This window comes from Zeus faber, assembly GCF_960531495.2.
Source record: "Zeus faber genome assembly, chromosome: 1".
Classification (NCBI taxonomy): Eukaryota; Metazoa; Chordata; class Actinopteri; order Zeiformes; family Zeidae; genus Zeus; species Zeus faber.
Genome location: NC_137193.1, coordinates 30873009 through 30893825, shown reverse-complemented (window position 1 = coordinate 30893825; position 20817 = coordinate 30873009). Strand labels below are relative to the sequence as shown.

At 45.2% G+C, this 20817-nt stretch overlaps 1 protein-coding gene across 1 annotated transcript in view; it reads right to left on the bottom strand.

Moving 5' to 3' along the window:
* The window catches only part of gabbr1b (gamma-aminobutyric acid (GABA) B receptor, 1b), a gene marked incomplete at both ends in the record, with an annotated part of 75607 nt that overhangs the window by 40870 nt on the left and 13920 nt on the right, over positions 1–20817 (bottom strand). Inside the window, 3 exons of the mRNA XM_080013953.1 lie at positions 609–779; positions 2564–2698; positions 11097–11257. Coding sequence (XP_079870079.1) covers positions 609–779; positions 2564–2698; positions 11097–11257 — 467 coding nt within the window. The remainder of the gene's footprint in view (positions 1–608; positions 780–2563; positions 2699–11096; positions 11258–20817) is intronic.

Below are 20817 nucleotides of genomic sequence, written 5' to 3'. Positions count from 1 at the left end.
GGATGCCTGCTTCAGGTGAACCAGGTCATGAACGCCAGTTGTTCCGAGACCGGATGCGCATGTCTGTCCATTCGCAGGAGCAGACGCCCGCGCTTGGGTTCTCATATATCTTTAATCACTTCGAGGGTTAGTCCGGTTTTTGAGAAAACACGCTTTTTCATTGTCCTCAGAGTGAGACGAGAAGGTAATGCATGGCTGCAGAGGGGCTCAACTAGCCTCACTCCGGCGAAATGTGGGGAATTCACCTTCCAGCATTTTAAATGCTGAGTTAATTAAAACGATGACAAGTAAAAATAAAAACTTGAAAAACGAGATCTTGGTTGTCTTAAATGCAGCTGCAACTCACATCATTTTTTTGGACAAATAACCATTTATCCATCTGCGAAGTTTCCCACAAAGAATATCCCTTTCATAAAAGGAACACAAGCAAATAAATTAATAAATTCCCCTGTGTTTATTTATGAGGACACTTTGCAATTTAATCTGATCAGGACACGGCGGTCTCGCCAGACGGGAGCTTGTTTTTTGTTTTGTTTTGTTTGTTTTCAATTTCACTTGATTGTTTGCGCGTTTGTATCCCGGGAGTAGAGACAAACAACACCACCCACCGACGTGAAGACCTCGGTGGTCTGCTGGATGGTGGCGATCTTGGTCCACTTCCACTTCTGGAAGAGCTGCACGCGCGTGGGGTTGTGCAGCGTGGCCGACGGGTGCGTGCGGAAGAAGGTGGGGAAGCGCTGGCGGTTGGACAGCGCCGGGGAGCTGGAGCCGTAGGAGAGCTGGAAGAGAGAAGAAGACCCGGAGAACTATACTGAACATGTAGCTCAGAGGGATGAATCTGGGATGGGGGCTAAACATGGGATTTTTGATACATACCACACGTACATACATTAGATCCTAGGTAAAACCGCATGTATCTGAACCCCCGCAGGAACGACTCTTCCATTCACCGAATCATTGACGGACATACATGAAAACTGCCCTCGCATGTAACACCCCTGTCGTTATTGATGATAGGCTCGACCACAGCTTCTAACCCCTCGCCAGCTCCCACATTTTGTCCACACTGGTCAAATCCAAGAAAGATGGTTGACGTGCGTTGTAAGAACTATAAGCTGCAAAAATAGGGAAGCAGCAGAGAAGGGGAAGAGGGCATAAACAGAACTGGATGACGTAAAACTAAATTTGATCAAAATCACGTTAAATATGGGAAGTATTTAATGTGATTTCGATTTTTTTCGATTGGTGTCTAGTGTGGAGGAACGTACTGTGGGGAAGCTGGGAAAAGCTCTCTCTCTCTCATAAAAATAGCCGTGTGCATGAAAAATGAAGGAATGCCACTGGTCTAGAAACTTTTTTCTCCCAATGTGTGACTACACTTTGCTGCCCGCCACCCCACCCCCGTTTTTTGCCTTTCCGCCAGAGGAGAACAACATCTTTACTGCATTTCCTCCAAATTCGGAGACGCCAGCCAGCCGTGTTCAGGACTCGACAGTACAGCCGCACACAGAACCGCGATAAGGCTTGTTTGGAAAGGCACAGTTTTGCATTTCAATACACAGGTTATCCCAAAAGAGACAAAATAACTTCCAAGCTCACCAAATAATAACAACTACTTTAGATTTCAAAATAGTTGGCTGGGAATATCAAAAATTGTTACATGCAATTGGGTACTATCGGGGACTACCTGCCTACTAACTATTGGGTTTGTTATTTCATCCTTGTGGGTCATAGTCTGTTTGGAGGGTTTAATGCACCGGTGCCAAGCAGAGGGAGAGTCCCTCCTACCTGGCCAGCGTGGCAGGAAGACTGTATTCAGCCGTTGCCAAAGGAAATCCCAGGATAGAGGAGTCACTTTCATAAAGGCTCTCACTTGGCATTAATGCCAGCGCTGATCCAGCATCCGATGGCAGCACTTTACTATACGAGGCCATTCGTCGTATCTTTGAGTCACATCAAATACTCTGCTATGCACTGATACCACTTTTTCAGTGGCTATTCCAGATCTTAACATTTTAGTATCGACCTGCGGCAGGTTCCAACCTGATTTATTACTCTAACTTAACTTTATAGGCTATCTGTTCGGAGGCCGTGGGTGCATATCATCTATTTTACTCGTTCGGAGACCTCTAACGTGCTGCTATGATCAAAAAAAAAAAAAGAATCATTTTCCAAGAAGTGGTCTGGTTGGAAGATGAACATACATTTGAGTTCATCAATAATCCATGAACTACAGTGCATGAGCTCCAATCTTTCAGTGCTATCGTATCACCATCAAATATGATATTCCTGAGCCTTAAAAAATTAAAGATTCTAGTTGAATTTGAAAAACCTCCAGTTTTGGTTTGGTATCAGTCTTGTCATCATACATACACCATAATCTAAAATCTGCAAAAGTGCATAAAACACAGACACACACAAAAACAATTTAATTGCACAATACTGACATATATCCATGTATCCATATAAACAGTTCACACTCTATCGCCCAACGCTGGACTGAATAAATATAAGAAATATATATACAGCATATATATGTGTGTTATTAAATGTATATATTTACCACAATGAGGTTCCACATGCGAGCAGCCTCGGCCACCAACGTGGACACGGAGCTGCAGCCCGGCATCAGCACGATTTTAATAGGCTCTGTGTAGAGGAGGTCGTACAGCAGCTTGGTGGCCTCCCCGGGGTCACACTGTGGGATCGGGTGAATAAAGGTGGAGACAGGAAGGCAGAGGGGGTGGGGGGGTGGGGAGACTTGTTATCCAGTGGCTCGACAAAGGGGTTTGGAGTCTGGTCAGTGGTGTGAAAACACCATTAAAAGGCAATGAGAAGTGATGTAACAGTTGTGGTACTCGCCATTCTGTTCTGTATTTCTTTCTTTCTTCTTTCATGAAAGAGAGCGACCTTTCCAACCCTATGACCTCTAAGATAGAAAATTTTCTTTCAAACCCAGAAAAAAAAGGAAATTTCAGAGACTTTGATCCCTGCTAAAAATCCCCATTCTACAATAAAAACACGATTCACTCTGGCATTACAACATGAAATTCAAGGACTTTCAAGTACTTTTTTAAGCACATTTCTTTCCTATTCAAAGACGTTACGCTGAAATAAAGATAATACATTTTCAGTGAGATCTTTATTAATTCAAATATGATGTTATCTTAGTCTCATAGTCTATTATTTATATTAGTATATCTGTATATCTATTATTAATCTCATTGTGACCTACTACTACAGATATCTCTTTCCAAATTTTTTCTTACATTACGATTTGAATAAATTTAAATTTTTCAATAATCGCATTTTTTTCCAAGCACTTCAGCACAAAAGGGGCCTTTTTCAAGGTATTCCTGGGCTTAAATTTCTAAGGAAAAAAATGTAAGCACCTCAACGAACGGGTAAGAACCCTGTTCAAGTCACATCAAGGCCACTGACAAATGGATGGGATATAACTAATCTAGTGTAATGACTTTGACGTGAACTGATGAAATCACAGATATCTGGCTAGCTTTATGCAAAAAAAAAAAATTCGTCCAAGGACAGCGAAATTTGGATCCTGGGGAAACGTCGAGTGAGGGCAACGAAAAATGCAAGCGCCGCATTCAATCTTTAGTTAGAGCGGTGAGGGACATGGCAATAAAAAGATAGAGAATGATTCAAACACACAGGAAAAGCGTGAAAGGTACCTCCATTATGGAGATAGATTAGTCTATATAACAGCGTATTACAGCAGAAGAATAGTATTAGCAACAAATAAAGGCTGTTTTTTGGTAATGGTTACACAGGGACTACAGATCCCCTACATTAACTGGGGGGCCAGTGGTCATCGAGCTGAGGAACACTAAGTGGTAGTTAGTTGTTATTGTCATTCAGTCCTCTGAACGAACATCGGATGGAACACCTTATGACGACCAATGTTACCGTTTGGGTCATTTGGCATGGACATTTCCTGGAACACCTTACAGTTGGTGCACGTCATCATGGGTAACTGAGAGGAATGCTGTCAACTTTTGGGTCCTCATCCTACCAAATAAAATGTGATAATCGTCGTTTTCTTTGCAATTAAATTTCTTTTCCATTTCATCCTTAGAATACAATATTTCTAAACACGTACATATTATTTATGCTACCAAAAAAATAAATAAAATAAATGCTGAAACATTCTCATCACATTGGACTGCTGTATGTATATTAAATTACTACACCTACACATTTACTTACTGTATGTGGTGTGGGACAGGTTGAGCAGCCACACCTGACCTGGATCTAGGTGACTGGGTCAGAGTGGCTGCATACCTGTTGTTCGTTGGTTGGTCTAACGAGTGGCATGTAAAACCGCCATCGCCCCACTCAGGATAGGAGCCCTGTCATGACATGTTTTACCATCTCCTGGCTAATTCCAACGGGCCAACTCTCTACAATAAACTGGTGTGTCGACAACATCGTCTTCTATGTCTCTGTGCCGGAGGGCCCTGGAAACGCCACTTGGGTGGCGTGTGGAAGGAGAAACTGCCACACTGTATGTAACATAATACCTATATTTATATATTACAAATTGTGCATTATGAAATATACCCCTTACTATTACCGCCTGCAAGGCTCCTACACGTAATAATTTAGCTTAACTGCCATTGAGAATTATTTTGGTTGTTAGTGTGTAACGGTAACAGCCGATGGAATGGGACATGACACTGGGTGTGCGCTAGTATGGCATCGCAAGACCAATTCGCAAATGCATATTAGTCTGGAATCTCTGTTATTTTTGTTCATTTTCCAAGGGGTGTTACCAACAGGCACGGACCAAAATGTCTCTGGACACAGTTGGACAGACCTACAACCAATCAGAGCAACAAAACGTGTGACATAACACTGGTAAGGTGTGTCAATGGCGCTCCTCTGCATTGTCATCGTATCAAACCTGCTCCATATTAGATAAACGGTTGTGATCGGCCCGAACCTGGCAAAGTCAGGTGGAAATCTGTTTGAATGGGAGGGTGGCCAGAAGTATTCTGCAGAGCAAATGAAACATGAGCTGCAGATTTGTCTGGTTCCCAGGCTGTGTGTGCGCCAATCAATTGGAGAACACTTCTTCTCAGTAATAACATTGTTAATGTTACACTCATGAATTGAGACGTTAGACTCAGTGTCATATTTTAGTAAAGATGTTTATTCTGAAAGAAGAAATTCAAAATAAAAGGGATGAGTTGTCTGGTCCTCAGTGGCTGTATAAGACTACTGAAGATAACTGCCAACTGATTTTACATAAACAAAATGCCATTTATGCTGAAAACAACAAATGTACTGAATCATTACAATAAACACAATGGGAAGTAAAACAGGTTGGATGGTAAGAATTCTGGTCTATTTACAATGTATAAAATCCTGCATCCTATTGCTAACATTAGCGTAGCTTAATCTACATTTTAACAATCAACAATACAATTATTGTACAACATTTCAAAACAAAAACAACTCTCAACAACAGTCATATTATCAAAGACCTGAACCAGGGTGCTGGCTCTTTGCATATCTTACGGTTAACGTAGCCAAACTAAAATAATGAATGCACACTATCTTGCTGATTATAAAAAAAAAACCACACACACACACACAGCTCATAGAAAGACTGCGTGCTCTCACTTTGAAATACGGAAATTATGTCGTCAGTAGGCGATCACGTGCTATCTGAAAATAGCCGAGTGATACATGTGGATCTTTACTCGGACTGGTATAAAATTTGTCTCAAAAGCCTGTGTGTGTAAAATGGAAATCGGATCCACGCGTGTAAAAACTAATCAATGTGTGAAAAAACGAATCCATGTGTGTAAAATTAAGATCCACATATGTTTTATATTTGCAAAATATTTTTGCGAGTTTACTAATCTTTTTTTTTTTTTCGTATTTGTGGAAGGTGTTTTATATTTACAGATTACACATTGCCGATCTGTTCGCACAAATAATATTGAGACAAATCTGCAAACCTCCATACTCCATGGAGCCATTCAACAGCACAAATGCCAGACAAAGAAAGAGAGAGCGTGACCGAGAGAGAGAGAGAGAGAGAGAGAGAGACAGAGAGAGAGAGGGAGACAGAGAGAGAGAGAGAGAGAGAGAGAGAGACAAGGTGAAGCACGTAGCAAGGACACCTGGATTGGTCTCCTCAGAAGGCAGAGAGGAGGGGACGCGGTATTAATCTGTTGTGGATGTTGGGGGAGACAAACATTTACCAAGCAGTCAAGCTCTATTCTATGTGATCCACCAGTGCCAGCGATTATTGTCCAGGTCTCATTCCCCGCTTTACTGTCTACGACAAAAGGAAAATAAATCAATAAGCAATTTAAATGATAATGGCGAGGGTGTGGTTGATCATTTGGTTTCAGAAGGAAGAGTGAAGGGGGCACTTTAGGTTGTCTGTAGGAAGTGTAAATGGGTTCGATTTTTAGATTTTTAATTTCTTGAGCTATCTATGTCTATCTGTCTGTCTGTCTGTCTGTCTGTCTGCAGTATATATACTGTACATAGAAATATATATATACAAATACTGATCTATACACAGTATTTCTGATCAGCCACAACATTAAAACCACCGACAGGTGACTTGACTAATATTGCTCATCTCGTTCCAGTGGCACCTGTCAAGGGGTGGGATATATTAGGCAGCAAGTGAACAGTCAGTTCTTGAAGTTGATGTGTTGGAAGCAAGAAAAATGGGCAAGTGTTAGGATCTGAGCGACTCTCTCCAAAATGGCAGGTCTTGTGGGGTGTTCCTGGTATGCAGTTGTTAATACGTACCAAAAGTGGTCCAAGGAAGGACAACCAGTGGAACCGGCGACAGGGTCATGGGCGCCCATGGGCTCATTGATGTGCGTGGGGAGCAAAGTCTAGCCCGTCTGGTCCCATCCCACAGAAGAGCTACTGTAGCACAAATTTCTGAAACAATTAATGCTGCTATGACAGAAAGGTGTCAGAACACACAGTGCATCGCAGCTTACTGTGTATTGGGGCTGCATAGCCGCAGATCCGTCAGAGTGCCCATGCTGACCCATGTCCACCACGGTAAGCTGCTACAATGGGCATGTGAGTGTTGGAACTGGACACTGGATGGAAGAAGGCGGCCTGGGCTGATGAATCACGTTTTCTTCTTCATCATGTGGATGGGCGGGGTTAGGGTCAGATCCGATCGAGCATCTGTGTGATGTGCTGGAACAACAAGCCAGATCCATGGAGGCCCCACCCGCAACTTACGGGACCTAAAGGATCTGCTGCTAATGTCTTGGTGCCAGATTCCACAGGACACCTTCAGAGGTCTTGTGGAGTCCACGCCTCAACGGGTCAGAGCTGTTTTGGCGGCACGAGGGGGGCCTATACAATATTAGTGGTTATAAGTGGAGGTTTTAATGTTGTGGCTGATCAGTGTATATATATATATATATAGATATATTTTAACACTTTAATATTATAATTTTCAGATGAAGTCAACGGCCCTTCAGTCCCACACATAAAAACATGTCAGTATGGAACCTGCTTTGGTCTGGTTTGGCTACAGTCACTGCTGGTGGCTTTGCTCGCAGCACCGACATACTGAGCTGCATGTCTTCCTACAAGGTCATCCTGGCACCGCCGCTGGTTGGTACGTCATAGTAAAATAGTGAAATCTCTCTCTCTCGCTCATAAATGTACATGCAAAAGGCATTTCACTGCATATATGTATGACTGTATGTATATGTATGTGACAAATAATCTCTAGAACTTCAACTTGAAATATAATAAGAATTCCGTTCCCCTTGTGTTCCGTGGCTTCCAATATGCTGTACATCCCAACGACCGCGATGACTGACACAGATAAGACACAACGCAACGACACGCACTCAAACATATACTGTAGATGAGTTTGTTCCCCCTCCTGTCGCACGCCTGTGAGTCTGATGTATTTGGGGATTTGAGAAGCGCTGCCGATCCAGACTCCCGCGGGGCAAGTCATAGCGTTTTGACCCCCCCCACACACACACACACACACACACACACACACACACACACACACACACACACACACGCTGCACGAGCATTCCTGCAAACATTAAACGGACACCTGCGCTCGTACGCAAAGAGCCGAGGCTTCAGCCGTCTGCTCTGTGAGCCGCGCAGCTGAGGCCCACAGTGTGAGGGAACATTCAACCCACAAGATAAGCAGTGAGGAGAGAGGGAGACAGACAGGCAGGCAAACAGAGAGACAGCAAAATAACTATACAGATAAGACAGAAAGACAGACATAAAATCACACAGACAGAGAACTGAATAGCTAGACAGACGGACTGACGGACGGACGGACGGACAGGCGGACGGACGGACGGACGGACAGATAGATAGATACAGTGACAGATTGGCCATCTGGCAATTGGACGAATGCCAGAAGGGCCACCCTACTATGAGCTGGCTCGGCTCGACTGCGCGGTTCCTTGGCATGTCAGGCGGGCCCATAAAATGTACCGGTATTAACATAATAATTACTTAGAGCGCTGATACGATGTCTCCTTTAAAGCATTACGATAGATCCAATCAGTGCACTCAATTGTATATATACCACTTAGTCAAATAGGAATGTCGGTCACGGTTGGTAGTAAATTGACAATAGTTTGAGTCATAACTCATATAAAACCATTAAATTAATTAAATCATTTTCAAATGTTGTGTTGCATGAGTAGTTGTTTTATTTGCACACTCAAAGTTAACGTTACAACATGTAGATGTACGACTGAATCGCCTCCAAATGTATGCCGGGTAATACATCAACAACTGCCAAAAAAATCTGTAGGTCCTCATTAAACACTTATCAACAGTTTCTGACTCTTCCTGTCACCGTTGTGACTGCCGAGCGCTCATTCTCCAAGCTAAAACGAATTAAAAACGATCTGAGGAGCACAATGGGGCAGGATACACTGAGGGGATTGGCCACGTTATCAATTGAAAATGACTGGCCGAAGAAGTTGGACATACGGTGCATTGTGGACGACTTTGCGGACGGCACGGCTCTCCCAGTGCCCTTCAAATAGTGGTGAGTACTTGAGTAACTGATGGCCACTGTGCAATTTTTTCCAAACATTCTTGCTATTGATAATTTACAGTAGGTAGCCTACCTGCCACTGATGCTCATTAGTCAAAGCAAGTTCCAAAATTACATCAATCACACAATCTGTCAGTGGTGCTGTGTGTGCACGCACTGTCGTGCATGATTTGTGCTGTGCAGGCAGGCATTGTAGTGGTATTTGGAAAGAAGCTTTCCTTTACATAAATAAAGGGAGTGGAAGTGAAGTTAGAACAAACTGAAGTTAACACTGATAACCAAGGTGCTGGGTTAGTTGTTTATAGCTGTGTCACGTTGTTTACAGGGTCAGAAAAGGCAGTCCATCAATGAAAGACTGTTTATGTTCTCACAGTCATGATGAAGGTTATCGTACGCCTCTTGGAGGATAAAGTCATTTGTCCTGCAGTTATAAATAGAAGAGCCCCTCAGACGTCTATTGTAATTCTCCCCTTTACCCACAGTAATGACATTCGGTCAACAGGCTTACTAACAAGTGGCTAAACCTGTGTCCCGAATCCAATAAATCAGTTTGCAATACAAAACTGCAAGTAATCCAGATCTATCTGTATGGCAAGTGACTCGTCAATTAACCCTGGGCTCGGGGGAAATCATGACAGAGGTCTAATACATTGGAATGAGATAGCCCCTTCAAGTGCCCCAGAGACGCGTCTTCAAGTCTGAAACGCCCAAGACAAGAGCTTTAATAAGCTTTTCTAAAGATCCCCAACTTGGGCCACGGCATTTGGTCGGCCTGGTGACTTTTTCCTGTTGACAGCAGTGCTGTCCTTGGTGCTGAATCCTAATCAGCTAGCGATCCATCAGAGCATATTTACTCCAATCTGCGGGGGTCGACATCTTCTGCTGCAGCCGCTCCAGATGAGCACTCCAATAGACTGCTCTTTGGCAGATAAGTCCCTGTGATAGATGACTACTCGGCCCGGCACTTCTTACATTTGTCTAACACAATCAATATGGTTTCTCACACGGTTGGGCCTGAATCAATCCAGCCATCCATCTGTTCTGGTCATTCCATGATAGTAGGTGCATGATCTTTTATTTACTGCAAAGCCAACTCTGTGTTTGTTTGAACAATAGTTGTCTTGGTTACTGTTGTCATGCCAACCTCTGCAACCCCCCCCCCCCCCCTACACACACACACACACACTGCTCGGTCTCTGGAAGTAGGGTTCCGTTGCGGAGTAATTTCGACCAATGGGAGCAATGCTTTTAAAAACACCAACCAGTCACAATTGTTTATGCATTGTGTTTAATGTGCATCATATGTTGGCATGTAGTGTGTGAGAGGAGGAGAGACACCCAGGTGAAGAGGCAGAATTAAAGAGGGAGGAGAGAGAGAGGCGGGCGAGAGAGAGAAAGAAAGACAAAAGGAATGTGTAGGCCAATAGGAATTCACTGGAGTCAAATGCAAATGGGAAATGAAGAGCATTATGTGGCTAACCAGCACAAACCATTAGCTGAAGTTCAGTGATATTTCAATGTGTTCAGTGGGGACAGCTGTTCACCACTGGAGAACCACCACTGCCGGGTGATGCAGTTCTTATGCTGCTATAGGTATCAAGCAATTCTCATGGGGCGTGACCCGATTTTGCAACCAGCTGCTTTAGAAAATAAAACATGGGAAAAAATAGGGCATACTACAACAAAGACAACATCATGTCGTTTTGTAAAATGTATTAGCTGCATTGGGAAAGCAGCATAAGTGAAACTGTGTAAGGAGGCTCTGCATAATGTCGATCCTTTTGCGATTGTAAAATATATACTGTATTTATTCCACAAGCGACATGGAACGTTTCAGGAAAAACTGATTTGGCTTGACTAATTTACATCAACAATTTGGATAGTTTCATTATTATTATTATTATTATTATTATTGTTGTTGTTGTTGTTGTTATTGTTACTGTTATTATTATCATAATTATTATTATTATTGTTATTATTATTATTATTATTATTTTAAATTGTTTGTTTTGGAGTCAGGGATACTCACCATGCTGTCGTAGTGTATGAGCTCCAGCTCATAATCGGGCAGTATGTCAGTCCTCTTGTTGACCAGGTTCAGGGCCATCTGGGCTGCGGGGAGGCAGGCCTGGCCACCAGGCCATCCTCCACTCATGGGGAAGAGGGCACCGATGTAGAGCTTCTTCTTGCCTAGAGCCGTGCAGGACCAAGACAGGAGCAGAGTCAGCCAGACAAAGACCACACAGTGACCGAGGAGGGACCTGCACGGCGGCACGGCCATGGTGGCAGCACAGCGGCAGGTCAGCGGGGGCGGTGTGGTCGGCGAACCCCTCAACACCGCTCAACTTGTTCTGCTCTGTTCTGCGAGTGGGAATCTGGCTCCGATCTCGCTTGCTCTCCATCAACTGTAGAGACTGTAGTTGAGTGATCAGCAGAAAGTTATCACTCGGTCTCTGTTATTGTTGGTTATCAGGCAGCATTTTTTTTTTTGGCACTTGTTGGCCCTCGGAGCACGTGTTGATTAGGACTCCGTGGGACCCTGCGTGGGGGCCTCCGCGATACGACGCTCTGACATAACGGGCCCTTTTCGCGCTTTTCGCAAGGAGGCTGCGAGCGGTACCGATATCAGAGGCAGACCCTTCACGGTCCGGTGTTGAGAGGAGAATTTGCGGAATCAAGGCAGCTCTTTGTGTTCGAGTTTCACATGGCGCTGTCCGCGGTGCTGAAGTCGGAAGCTAACGCTAACAAATACCGCTTGTACTTTTTTTGTTGTTTTTTTTTTTTTTTGTTCTGCGACGTCTTATCAAAAGTCCCTGGCGACGATCGGGGCGTTGGGTCACTCCAACTAGTCGGAGTCGCGGTCCGTCTGGCGTGTCTACATGCCGACGCCTCTCCCTTCAGACGCCGCCGAAAAACGACGCGCACCGCACGGTCGCGTTGAAGCCCAAGCGCGGAACAAGCAATGTGGAATAGTCCGTGCGAGTCGTGGTTAGCGAGTCCCGATTCGGCAAGGGAGAGCAAACAAAAGAGCGAAGCAGAGGCGCGCAGGGTTCGGAGGTGGCAGGTGTCCCTCGGCGTGGCCGTAATCCCGTCACCCTCCGGCGAAAAACACGGGAACGCGACGGAGCGACGTTAAGCCGAGCAGGTCTGCGACGACTGCAGCAGCGTGAGAGAAATAGAGTGTGCCAGGTTTACAGAGGGGGGGGGGGGGGAAGGGAGAGAGAGAGAGAGAGGGAGAGAGGGAGAGAGGGAAGGAGGGAGAGTTGATTCGTTCTCCCTTTCGTGCCATAAACCACTTGGAATCAGCGTTGCCCAACTCCTCCCACTGAAAAATCTCTACAACCACCCCCAAAGGTCTGCATAAGAAAAAGCCACACACGCGCACACTCACATGGGTTGATGTGATTTAAACAGGAAAAAGTTGCATGCATATTTATGTGTGTGTGTGTGTGTGTGTGTGTGTGTGTGTGTGTGTGTGTGTGTGTGTGTGTGTGTGTGTGTGTGTGTCTGTATGTGTTGAGTGTTACGGCACTGACAGTGTGTGGCTGTTTATCCTATTGGACATTTGCTGGAGCTGAATGGCCAGATTTATTCAAATAGGGTTGAAATTGATCCCTGTTGGAAAAGACCATTCCGCGTGACAGGGAAGATCAAAAAGGTGCCAAGTTTGTTGACACCTATTTGACACCAACATCATATTCTTTTAAGGATGACAGATATAATTCAAAATATACACAAATGGGGGCTGAATTCATCATGAAATGCAATTTTACTGATAATGCACTCTAAATACTTTGGCATCAACACAAGGCCTGCCTTGTTATATACATCCATAGCATATTCCCCAATGTTATTTTCTATGATTAATATTTTTATTGGAATTTAAGATATGCAACACAAACAGTGCAAACAATCACAAAATCATAAACAGCAACTGAGAATTAAACCCCCTCCAAAAAAATGTAATAACGAGAGGGAGAGAGAGAGAGAGAGAGAGAGAGAGAGAGAGAGAGAGCGTGAGAGAGGGAGAGATACAAATAACACAAAACACAATGTAAATAATAAAAAATACAGTATGAAAAATGATACAAAATGAATTGTATGGTGGTAAGGTGTGAGTCAGATGACAGCTAGGTCCTTAGAGCTAAAACTAAGCTAAACCTTGATCGGGGGCCCTTAATATGGGCTTCCCACCGCTCCCAATTCAGCAGGTAACGTCTACTTTATCCATGAGTCTGAAGGACAGGCTCTCCAGTGCCGCCAGATGGCTGAGCCGACTGAACCAAGTATCCACAGAGGGAGCATCGGGGGCCCTCCATATGCACAAGAGGACTTTGTGTCGCGACATGAGAGCTGCTAGGACCCACTCTGCGTCAGAGGTCACTGCATATTCCCCAATGTTAATATTACCAAATCAAATTGTCCAAAAAAAAGTTTTAGAGGTGTTTAATGAAAGTCTCGCTTTGAAGAAGGGTCATAGTGGTTGATAAATATGGTCTCATACACTAACCCAGTGGTGGCTGCTGAATTAAAAATGAAGAAGGATGAAATATCACATGCTACTATATACAAAACGAATGACAATATCAATGTCAATAAAGGGACTATCTTTCTCAAGGACTTTATTCAACTTCTTTGTTTAAAAGATTCAACATTGTTTGTCAACAACGCACTCTGGACAATAGTCCCTTAATCGATATCTGACCTAACTGCCTACATTGTACTTGTACTGAAAAGTCCTAATTTAAGGGAGTTGTTGGAAGGTTTTGACCTTTTCAGGGTTTAAGTCAGAATTATTTTGAACATTTTGAGACAGACTTACATCAAATTAACAAACGCAAATTATGAAACATATACAGTCGGGTGTTCTACAAGACAACATCTTCTCAACAGCCGTGCATCCTCATTGTCCTCTCCTGAGCCACAAAACCGTCTTTCCATTTCCCTCCTGTTGTCCAAACTATGTTGCCTTATCTTCTGACTACATCAATACACATTTCCAAATCAAACAATATGCATTTAACTGAATCTAGATAAGCGGCTGTGAATCACGCCGCCCCCCGCCCACATTTCTCCTTATTACTTCCTCTGCCTACCTACAGCTCAAGCTCATACCAACACTGACCACATGCGTGTGTTTCGGTTTCTCTGTCCAAGAGTGGGTTTAATAATGGATCAGCCGACTGATAGCCTGACACCGATCCAGATCTCCCCGTTTTTTTTCTTTCTTCACGATATATTTCTGTCTCCCGTGGTTCTACTCTGCTCAGTGATCCCACGATTGCCGCGCCGGCGCTTCGCCTCGATCTTCCTCTGCGGCGTGACGTCCATCCCTTTCAATTGCGCTTTCCAATTTCTCCGCGTTCGACCCGCTCTTTCGAGGCCCCCGCCATTCCACTCCAATTGCTCTTATTTTTTTTCCCCCCTCTGGCAGGCTGATATGTATCGCTCTCTCTTTCTCTCTGCACGCCTCTGTCTATCTGTTTTGCTATCTCGCTTGGATTATCCCTACCGCCGTGCCTCTGGAAGAAGCAGAGAGGGAGACAGAAAGAACGAGAGAGGGAGATGTGTGCGTCAAACTCCCACGTCCCTCAGCGGTGGCTCATTCTTCCAAGGCAGCCCAGTCATTAGCGTCGTTGCATAAGTTGACGTTCCACTCCTATGCCTTTGCATGAACACGGCACTAATTGTTTTGCCAAAACATCAGAAGAACTAACAAAGCTTATAGTGCCTCCCGGTGTTATTGGGATGTTTATTTCTCAATTCATGTAATTGACTCTGCAGAAAGCCAGAAAGGGATTCAATTGTCGGTTTATTTGTTTCCTTTTTTAAATTCAAGGGCTATGTTGTAGTGCTGTGTGCCGTGGTGGCCGCATCTTCAAGCAACTCCTAAATGTCAAAATATGTCCTCTTGTGTTGAGGCTGGCCCCGCAGTTCTGTTGCCCAGAGCTGAGTTTGTTCTCTTATAGCGGTTCTTCCTGATTTTGTTGCTGGGCAAAGGAGGGAGGCGTATCTGTAAACATGAATCCAACATTGGCACAACGGAGATGGAGCCAATCCACCAAAGAAAAATATCCTGTCCTTCTTGAGGTCAGCGTGGCTGGATTGTTAAAAAAATAATAATAATAAAAAATACATGCACACACTCACACATGGGGGGGGGGGGGTTCCTCTCTAGAGCTGGAGCATTATGTTGCTGAATGACACCGGGGGCATGACTACACAGGTGGCTATAGGCCTGACTTGTAGGGAGGCTGGATTGCAGGGAGGCTTGTGGGTTACCAGGTCACATTGAGGCGGTGGAGTTGGCTGCGTGGGTTGCCAGATCACTGCAGGGCGGCACGATTGCCCTAAAAAGGCTGCCAGATCACCGCAGGCGGAAAATATGTGCTGCCGTTGAGAGGGAGTCAAAGTCAAAACGCGGACGTGACGGCAACGGCGGATTGAGAGTTTTCTTCGAATGGTGAAAAAGGAAAACTGGAAGTGAGAGAGTTCTTTGAAACGGAGGTGGAATGGAGGAGGGGCCTGAAAGAGAGATCGAATGAGCGTGACGCGCTCGTTTCATATGAAACCTCCTCCCACTTCGTCCTCGCTCTTCTCACTGAGCTGTGATATTTCTCAACTCAACGCAGCCTCTCTCATTTCATCAGTCGAATAATCCCCTTATCACTCACTTGGAATCGCTGTCTCCAGAAGCCTTGGCTCAATTTGACACCAAATTGCATTTGTTCATATATTTGGGGGACGTAAGTGACATCAGCAGTGGTCCCTGTCTTTCCCAGGTGACAAAATGGAATGCATTGAGTAACATATACGTTTTGGTTCGGTAAGGACCGGGGGGTGGAGAATGGAGCGACCACGGGCGTATTATCGAAACACCCGCGTCTCTGTTGCACGGAACTGACAGTGACACGCGTGTATAGGGAAGATGTCAGCGATGGAAAAATTGCAAATCTTGTTGTCACCCGCCCCCCCTCCACCAGATGAATCGAAGTGTGAAATATGGCCGTCGCTGCTTTTATAACGCACCTGCTTCTTAACCGTCTGTCACTGGATCTCGTCTCATCCCCCTCGCCGGCTTCTCTAAACCCCCTGTATCCGCAGAGACGCGGACCCGCCGCCTCTTTCCGACATCGACCATCTCTGACAACTCGTGTCACCTCTGTGCGACCTTCCTCCCTGCTCTTGAACGGGGCTTTCCACTTGCGATTTTTTTTCAGACTATTATTGCAATTCTGTTGGGACAAAAACTTAAAGTGGACAAAATGAAAAAGGAGTTTGACTTGACGTTGAATTGATAAATCCCAATTACAAATAGAGCTGCAATTGTTAGCCGCATTAGGTTTGACTGATAGGTGAGATCGCTGTCATGGCGGTCTGAAATAGCACTTTAACATGCGAGTTTTCAAAGAAACGAGACAACCAAGGGAGTTCATAGCAGGTCAAATAGTCGGCCCCCTGAAATGCAGACGCAGCGGTCAGAAAAAACTGCGGAATTAATTGGAAATGTCTCAAAAACCATGACAGCATATGCCAAACAGGGATAAAAATGCATCAGCAAAGATCTTTTGTCCCTGCTGGTTAAAGCTCACATCAGAGATAGACGGACACTTAACAGCCACAGAGCCACAGAACTGAACGGCCGCCTTTGTGGTCCAGTGTCAACGAAAGCCACGCATCAACCGGGAATTTACAAAGCCGCGATTCGATGTCAGACCGATAAAGATGTAAAATTTCCAATCATCCCCTTGGTCAAACTGTGCAAGTTGAAGCCAGTCGACTGTTCAGATTGTGCAATTAGTTGCACATGCTTCCCCGTGACCTATATGACGCCCGTTCAACATGCTTACATACTGCGCCACAGCTGCCACGTTAGAATGTGGTCGTTTCATACCGCAGTTCCAGTCTTCCGGGTCTCATTGAAAGACTACTAGTCTGCGCTTTGCTATTTTGGACAATTTTAGTCATTGAAGACTTTTCCTTTGAAAATGTAACCTGCCTGGTTGTGTGTGTGCGTCTGGGTCACCTTCTGGGTCGCTCGTTTCGAGACCGTGTCACCCTGTCGCATTGAATGACCCAAGACAATGGACCAATCCTTCTTGTTCGCCACAATGCTTCAGTTTCAATGTCATAGACCAGTATACAGCAATGGTAGGGCACCTCTAATTGGTCAGAATCCAACGCCGTCTGCCGGGTGGGTGGGGTATTACTAACTTTACTCCGTTTGATTATAATGAGCGCCCATCTCACAAACTTCAGCGTACTACAACAGAAATGTTCAGTTAATAGTTCAGCCCTACCTCAAACCAACCCATGATCCGCTCTCACCAGCTTTTAAACTGACCTCCCTCCCTCACACACACACACAGGCAAGGACACAACAAATCCTCCTCTCGTCCTCATGTTGTTTCACGCTTGCCCTGCCTTTCTCCGCATCTCCTAATTTAGCGCGGTTAAAGTCAGGGGTTTCGGCCAAGCTGCTCGTTCTCCACCGAGGGGCGTGGGTGCTAACCCGTCATCATCTGACAGCTCATTTCCCACCGCCGCCCAGTCAGTCTCACAAGGCGAGTTTTCTGCAGGTGGTCCACTCTGGGAAAATTGGGCAGGAGTTCAAACGCCGCCCTCATACTGTCCCACTCTCATCTCACCCACATCCCTCATAGTAACTTGTGCAACTTAGCTCCCTTCGTCCCCCATCTCGCCAAGATTCTTCCACTCTCTACACGCTCCATCTCACTCGCTCCCTCTTCCCCTCTCTCTCAATGACTCTGATCCATTTCTCCCTCCCCATCCCTGCACCCTCTTCTTTGTCTCCTCTCTCCCTCTCTCCCTCTCTCTCTCTCTCTCTCTCTCTCTCTCCTCGAACTGCTCCCGCTGCTCATTCCCTTGAATGTAATAATGTTAATGTGATCTGCAGTGCATCCATAAAACACACTCTAATCTCCCTGGCTGTCTCTGCAAGTGGAGCTGAACCTGCTCGGCTATTTCTGGCTCATCTTCCTCCCCATGTTTATAGTGCCTCTCTTGTGATTGTATTTTCACCGGAACGCTTATTTCATTTGCTGCCGCATACGTCTGTTTTTAACAGGGGGTTGTTTTGTACCGTGCCGTAGAGTAAGGGAAAGGGGAAGTTGCTGTGGGTATTTTTTTAAATTCGTTTTACAGAAAACCGGACTGGACTGCTTATTGGAATGCGTAGACACCAGCTCCCCCCTTAAGATTGATCACGTTGCGAATACTTTTTTTTTTTTTTTTTGTCATGCCATGCCACAATTGCAATTCTAAGATAATAGCTTGAGGAACAGCACTGCAACCAGCCCTCACTCGCTTATAAATATTCAGCGGCCCTACTGTGAATGCCTCTCTATTTAAAGCTTCTGCCACACCTCTCTTAAAGCTTCTGCCGCACAGAGCCATCTCCTGACGCCATTTAACACCAGTATGTGTTACTTCCTGCTTTGGGGTAGAGCAAGCCTCAGCCTCAGCCTCAAATCGGAGCCCCTCTCGCCAAGTAAGGCCACGGACTCTGGGATGCAGCGTGGATCAACACTGCTCTCGCCTCAAGCCATCCACTTAACCCAGTCCGACCCTTCACCCCAGCCCCCACCCCTCCAACCGCTCAAAGCTTCAGAAAAGAAGAGGAGCTAGTATCTGACAGCCCGATAAATCCCACCACTAATAACAGTCGCGTTGTGGGGAGCGATGGGGCCAATCGGTGGCGAGAATTTTTCAACATTCAAGTGACAAGATGTCCAGGTCATTCGGGAGATTGGAATCCTGTCCTTCCCAATGCACATAAGGGGGGCCCATGAGGTGAGGAGCCAGAGTAGCCCGCTTAAAGAGGGGAGGTTTGGGGTTTTGCAATCTAACAGCTACTGTGCCATTGCTTACAACTTTCTATAAATGCAGGGTTGTTCACGGGGAGCCTTAGAAAAAGACAAATGAAAAAAATTGCGAATGCATCCTTATTAAGTTCTGTAGGCAATTTTCTCAAGACGTTTAATTTCATACTACCTAAGTCAAATTTTCTGCCAGATGGATGGTCACATTAGCATGATGCAACGTGACTGCTAATGGGGCCCGCGTATGTCGACAGATTCGGGGTTTACTGTCGCGTGGAGTGTCCCTCCTTTACGATAGAGACCCTTGAGATTATTGGCGTCAGCCTGGGCGGGACTGAGCGCGACATTAATAGAGCGGACGCGGGCGAACTGTCCTGACAGACCGCCCTCTCCACAGAAAACAGGTTTGAGATACCAGGAGGTTTCCGTGCCGCCGACCTTTCCCCCGCTGGGTTTTCCACAGGTAGGAGGCTCGCCCTCGCTGCGACGGTCGCTGGCTGGAAGGTCTGTCATAATTAAAAGCTCCTAATGCCTGCTGCTAGCTGCCGGCTGCAACCGGTGTTCCAAGCCACCGAGTGAAATCACCATTAAATCCTGGATTAATTTCGCCTCCAATTGAACACAATACAGAATGGCAACAACAAAAATAAAAATAACAACCACTATCTGCTGCAGACAGCAAAACCTTCCAATACGTTATACTGTCTTTCGGTATCTCCAAGTGCGACCAATGGAGTCTCTTACTGCAGGTCTTGGAGTGATAAAACGTCAGGGCCAAAGATAATGCGACGCAATGTTTGGCTCTTGACGCAGGCTGTTTTCTGAGCCTAGAGCCTAGTCGGGTGCAATTGAGGAACAATGACAATGACGAGTCAGCGCCGTGGTATGAAACCGACTGGGGGTGGGGGGGAGGGGGCGTGTTTCTCCAATATCTGCAGAATTTAGGTTGCACTAAACTTAAGAACGTCAGTAGGACCTTCGGCGGTCGAAAGGTCGGTGGGAGGGGGGCCCACAATAGCACCGTGAGACACCATTGTGTTCCGCTCGGCTGATCCTAACCTTCGGAGGGGCTGAATTAGTCAAAGGAGAGAAGCAGTCTCCTTCTGACATCGGTTTCTTACATTGTGGATCAGCCGGCTGTTAAATGAGACAGACTGTACTTCTGTGCAAAATAGGATCTGTATGGGCGACATTAAGGCACCCACAAAAACAACTTTCCCCTCAAAGGCTTAGACACCTTTTCCTTGCATCTATTTCAATGTTATTTTGATGTGATGTAAACAACAGGGCAATTTCAAAAAAGGAAGTGCTATGTATTATTGCAAAATTCCACCGGATAAGGCAATGTCATTAAGGCACAATGCAGAGTGCAACTAAGTTCAGTGGGGCAGGTTTTTTTTTCTCTTTTTTGGTTTCGTCACAGTAATTATATTACCATTACCATGACCACAACAGGAAAAAATATTAAGAATAGCAAACAAATCATTCCAACGGGGAGGTGACATGATATTCCACTCAGTGGTGTAGGGTGGGTGTACGCAGGTAGACAGCATATACACACCTCAGGGCAAGGGGATTTACCATATTGCTACCTACGAGATACGTAACAGTGTCCATTCAATGGCAGAGAAGAGCAGACACAGAGCTTCCACATGATACCACCCTGATGTTGAATCGCGGAGAATAGTTCTTCAAAAGTCGTATTGAAAGTACTAATTCCTGACAATTCTGTGTCTCTGACTGACATAACGGGTACATGGTTTGTGTTATGGTATCGATAATAAACAGCATTTAAAACCCTCTTTCAAATTTGTGAAAACTTGGATTTGGAAAAGGTGGATTTAACTGTATTTTCTACACACAGGCCACTTCAGAGCAGGTCTAGCTCAAAAACCATAGTACTTATAG